The 5736-nt window shown below is 35.3% G+C and overlaps 1 protein-coding gene across 1 annotated transcript; it reads right to left on the bottom strand.

Moving 5' to 3' along the window:
• Window positions 1-3545: 3545 nt before the first annotated feature.
• LOC145129560 (uncharacterized) lies at window positions 3546-5277 on the bottom strand. The gene is made up of 2 exons (XM_079064308.1): window positions 4516-5277; window positions 3546-4141 (listed from the first exon to the last, which is right to left on the bottom strand). The coding sequence occupies exons 1-2, from the start codon at window positions 5092-5094 to the stop codon at window positions 3833-3835; spliced, it is 888 nt and encodes a 295-aa protein (XP_078920434.1). The 5' UTR covers window positions 5095-5277; the 3' UTR covers window positions 3546-3832.
• Window positions 5278-5736: the final 459 nt, after the last annotated feature.

Raw genomic sequence — 5736 nt, 5'->3', positions numbered from 1 at the left:
GTTTATCTGCTTTGTGTGGAGGCCAATAGACCTGGGCATTCCAACCTGTAGGTTGTGGGCTGTGAGTATTCCATCCCGAGGATGATTGGACTAGTAGTATGTGGACATTCCAACCTGTTGGTTGTGGGCCTGGGGTATTCCATCCTGAGGATGATTGGACCCATAGTATGGTGACATTCCAACCGGATGATTAAGGGCCTGGGGTATTCCAACCCGATGGTTGACTGGACCCATAGTATGTTGTTTATGATTATATGTGTATTGTTGTGGTATGGGTATTTTGGGGGAACTCACTAAGCTTTCGGGCTTACAGTTTCAGTTTATTGTTTCAGGTACATCAGGGGATCGCGGCAAGGCGAAGGCTTGATCGTATAGCTCCTCACTTTTTATGACTTTGTTTCTGGGATACTCTGATATGATACATTTTGAAAACAAGTTTTGTAATGGTTAATGGTTTTGGAAATGTTTTAAAAGTTTTAAATTGGCTTGAATTTTATGGGTGTTACATGGTCATTTTATCCTAAGGAAAATCATCAGGTTTTGACTAAGTATTATTGTGATAATAATAGCCAAGGAGTCATGGGAGCAGCCGTCAGAGATTCCTCACTCGAGATTTCATGGCTAGCATACGAGATGAGTTTCCTTCAGTAGGAACGGGTCTACGGCACCAAGGTCGGGCCGTAGTATGATATGTTAGTAGCTGAGTGTGGGCGGGGCCCGAATCTCATAGTAGCCGAGTGTGGGCGGGGCCCGAAACTCGTAGTATTATTTGAGTATAGTTATGTGTCTGCTTGATAGAATAGAAATACGTGTTGTCTGTGTGATACTTGTATGCATGTTAGACAGCGGAGTGTGGGCGGGGCCTGAATCTCCTAGATAGCGGAGTGTGGGTGGGGCCCGAATCTCCTAGATAGCAAAGTGTGGGCGGGGCCCAAATCTCCTAGACAGCGGAGTGTGGGCGGGGCCCGAATCTCCATGAGAGTGGGCGGGGCCCGTATCTCCTAGTTGTATGTTATATGTATGGTATGTGGTAGATTGGGGAGACTCACTAAGCTTTGTGCTTACAGATTTCAGTTTTGGTTTCAGGTACTTCCACTAGCAAGGGGAAGAGCTCGGGATGACTGCATGACACACACCACAGTTTATGACCTGGGATGTTTTAAACTCTGATATTTTGATACACAGTTTTGATAAAGTATTTGGATATGATGTTTTGGATACATGACTTGTGATTTATTTATGATGTGGATCCATTATGGGTTTTCTTAAATGATTTTAAAAAGAAATTTTTGGACCGTATTTTTGGGTTGTTTCATATATAGAACCGGTTCCGGTTCTGGGTTTAAAGAATGACTTTATCCGGGTTTCGGGTGATTCGAGTTTGGGTCCATCGGGTCCGGGTAAACCGGCTTTAAGAACCGGAACCGGTGTTAGGAACAGAACTGATTTCTATGAAAAGTTTAAAATATGCATATCTCATTCGTTTCAAGTCGGATTGACCCGAGGTCTTTTCCAACATATAGTTTAGAGGTTGTACATAATTTTATACCATAAATTGGTCATTTTTAGTTTTATATTAATTGACTTACAGTCCTCTTAAATCGAGATATCAAAGCTGGAAGTTTTTAGTTTTTCGGCTTTTTTGCATTATGTGAAAATTTTAAAACATGCATATCTGCTTCGTTTAAAGTCGGATTGACATGAGATTTTTTTTTTTCCAACTTGTAGTTTAGATTTTCTACATGAGTTTAGAGTATAATATTGTCATTTTATGTTTAATATTCAATGAATTACAGTCCCCCGAAGTCGGGATATTAAAACTAAAAATTTTCAACTTTTCAGCTATTTGTTTTTTACTGTGTATTATGTGAAAATGTTAAACATGTATATCTCGTTCGTTTAAAGTTGGATTGATATACGGTTTTTTCAGAGTGTATTTTAGAGTTTGTACATGATTTTAGACTATAATTTTTTCGATTTTGAGTTTATATTCAATGACTTCTAGTCCCCTAAAATCGAGATATCAAAGCTGAAAGTTTTTAGTTTTTCAATATTTTTGTATTCTGTGAAAATTTTAAAACATTCATATTTAATTCGTTTGAAGTCGGATTGACATGTTGTTTTTTCCAACTTGTAGTTTAGAGTTTGTATATAAGTTTAGACTCTAATTATGTCATTTTTAGTTTAATATTCAATGAATTATAATCCCTCGAAGTCGGGATATCAAAGTTGTCGGGATATCAAAGTTGAAACTTTTCAGTTATTTGTTTTTGTGTTTTGTATTTTGTGAAAATGTTAAAACATGTGTATCTTCTTCGTTTAAAGTCGGATTGACATACGGTTTTTTTCAGAGTGTGGTTTAGAGTTTTATTCAATGACTTACAATTTCCTGAAGTCGGGATATCAATATGAAAATTTTCAAAGTTCAACCCACTAAATAGCAAGTAATTACCAAAAAATTTCGGGTTTTCCGGTTCTAAACCCACTTTACCCGGTTCCACTCTACCCACTTTGATATTTTCGGGTTTTCCGGTTCTAGACCCACTTTGCCCGGTACCGTACCCGGTTCCTATATATCGGTCCTACAAAATCTCGTTAATTGGTTTCGGGTTTACCGGATCCGGGTCCATCTAGACCGGGTTTGGACCCACTTTCATCCCTAACACTAATTACTCTTGTATAATATTATAATATTATACAAAGCAATCGGGTCCCAACACGTTGTAAATGTCTTAAGTTTATACCAAAAGACAAATGGCCAAATGGGATTATTATCATTAAAGCTGAGTCTTTATCATATACCTAACATTACCTTTTAACATGGAACGTGATTGAACTTCGCTGTATTATGTGAAATAAATCCTAATTTAATAATTGTCATTTAAATATTCTGATACTAATAAAATTGTTTATTTTCGACAAATTTATATGCGAAACTTACTTGTATCTTTTAAATGTTAAGTGTGATAATATTTACTTCATGTCTTGCAAATCAGTTTATAAACTAGTTTTTACTTTATATAGCTTACCAATAAATATCTTAAATTAATATATTAATAAGCCAGTTAAGCTATTTTATAAACTAACATAAACTATTTTTATGACTTTATTAAACACTAAATTACAATAAATTAACTTATTTTTATCGAAGAAAGCCTTAAATTTAAATTGCTTAACTATTCATCTTTATCAAAAGATTTGTTGAGAATGTTCAATAAATAACTAGATGATTAAAGTTTAAGCAACTTATGTGACACTTGTAAACATTAATAGTCAATTGTCATCGTACTTCAGTTGAAATGTGTGTCATGTTTGTTGAGCTCAATGACTTAATAACACTTTCTCTTACTACAAAAAGTATTTTAAGCAATTGTCACAAACTAAATAATTGGTACAAATATAACGGTTGATTTTTAACCAGAATAAAAATGATAAGAACTCTATATAAGATAAAATAAAAAATCCATTGCCAAAATACACATAGTTCACTATAAAATTGTTTTATAATAAGATTCGTAGAATATCATAATAATAATTAATAAAAATAACATTTCAATAAACAAATTATTAAAAACATCGATATATCTTACATGTAGCCCTATAATAGAAAAACAACCTTCAAAAAACTAAATCTATAATATTATACCATATAGTTTCAAGCAACATGGCGTTTACACTTAACTTATGTAGAACTAACTCATATTGGCATCATTCTTAAGATACATATACCAATATTGCACTAAAATAAAACCTCAAAATCCCTTTCCTTATATACAAACACACCATATGCATATACCATAACAAAACTTATAATAATTCATATCATATATCCTCAAGACTCTTCAATTGAATCCAAGTTTTGAACAATGACAACTTTCATTGTAACATTATTGGGAGGAAGTTGTAATCGAAGAGGGTAAAGCTTTCCATTTAACGGACTTCGTGTGCACACCGTGATGTCCTTCAAACCGGTTTCTTCCTCCAACTTCCGAGACAACTCGGTCACATTATTACCCTTGAAATTTATGCAAAATCCTTGGGCATTTTCGTCAATTTCACCGAAATCCTCCGAAAGCACATGGTAATATATTGCTCTTCCTTCTTCCATTTTTGGAGGCGAGTTATGATGCATATCGATCGCCTGCAAAACAAACTAAAATAAGTTTGCGAAGACAAAACTCAATTTGTTGAAGTAAGTTGGACAAGTAGCTAATGCATAAAAAAGTTCTCAAGTACAATGTTTGACAAAAAAAATTACACAATAGGTAAATTCAAAAAGCATAAAAATTACCCAAAAAGCTCACAAAAGCAAAAAATCAAACCAAGATTTGACATTTGGTTAATGTCCAAAAAGTTCTCAAAAAGCTAACTACAATTGGTAATATTCAAAAAGCATATAATTAAAGAGTCCTTTGTAAAGAACAAAATAGATTGTTACTTTACAAAAATGTTTCTGATTATGATTTTTAAAAACAAAATAATGACCCAATAAACAAAAATTCTAAAGATTCATACCTCTTGCATAGAGAAAGTCGGTGACTTTTCCCAATTCGTACTGGGTGAGCTGGATTCCGATGAAGTAAACGAATCGGAATGAAGAACCAACGGCGGCGCTGGTCTCGCCGCCGGAGACTGCACGACGATATCCACCACATCGACGTCCCAAAGGATCCACTCATGGAACGCATGAGTAACATCATGTGTAACGGAGTTCCTCCACGGCGGAAGTCCGCCATTCGCCCGCAAAAACTGCCCGTATCTCGTCCTAAGCTTCACCTGATTCCCTACCCGGATCGGCTCCCACTCCACCGACGAATCAAGCCGGCGAGGGACCGTCTGCAGAACTTTCCGGCCAGTCATTCCGAGCAAGAACGGCTGGTTAGAAGCTGTCAAGTACTTATTATAACACGATTTGAGACGAATAATCGTGATGTTGTCGTCGTGACTCTCTGTAACGAACTCGACGATCCATCGGTTGTTCTTGGCGGCGCCGTTGCGGTCTTGAGAGACGGATTCCTCGTCGTCCACCGCGTGGAGGTACTTGTTGTGGTGGTTCTTAAGCCGGACTGCCTTCGCGTTGTTGAAGAGATCCATCACCGGCGCTGAATTTGGTTGCTTAAATGAAAGCCGCTGTATCTGGGGATTTGAAAGAATGAATCAGAAATGAAATATTCCGGCGATAAGATCGAAACCCAGATAGGAAACGGTGGAATGATTAGATGTTTTTGATCTGAATCGGATATAATTTGAAGATTCCGTTTGGATCTAGAAGAAGATGATCGGTTTAAATAGGAAGCAAGCGACGTTTGGGCCGTGTGGGACACAGTCAGCGCCAGCCAGGATAGATTGACCACCAAGTTTTACTTCGGAACAAAGAATGAAACTTCTTCATTTGTACAATGTTTTCATTAATTGTATTGAAAATAGATGATGGTTTTAAAATTGATTACTTAAATGTTATATGTTTTTATTTAATTTAATTCTTTATTGCCTTTGGTTTTCACTATAATTGTTTTTAAAAATGATTTTATAATATTAAATAATCTAATATATTGAAAGGTTTGTATTCTGTGATGGAAATATTGTAAATTAAATAATAGGATGAATATATGTGTGAGTTAGATGTTAAAAAATAATAATCAAAATAAGATACTTGTTATGACAAAACAAATTGATATAGACAATGTTTAAATATGGTTTTACTGATTAAAATTATAATAAAAATTAGTTCTTTTT

This window comes from Lactuca virosa, chromosome 8 (genome assembly GCF_052849685.1).
Source record: "Lactuca virosa cultivar CGN04683 chromosome 8, Lactuca_virosa_CGN04683_v6, whole genome shotgun sequence".
NCBI classification, from domain to species: domain Eukaryota; kingdom Viridiplantae; phylum Streptophyta; class Magnoliopsida; order Asterales; family Asteraceae; genus Lactuca; species Lactuca virosa.
This window is presented reverse-complemented; position numbering and strand designations above follow the sequence as displayed.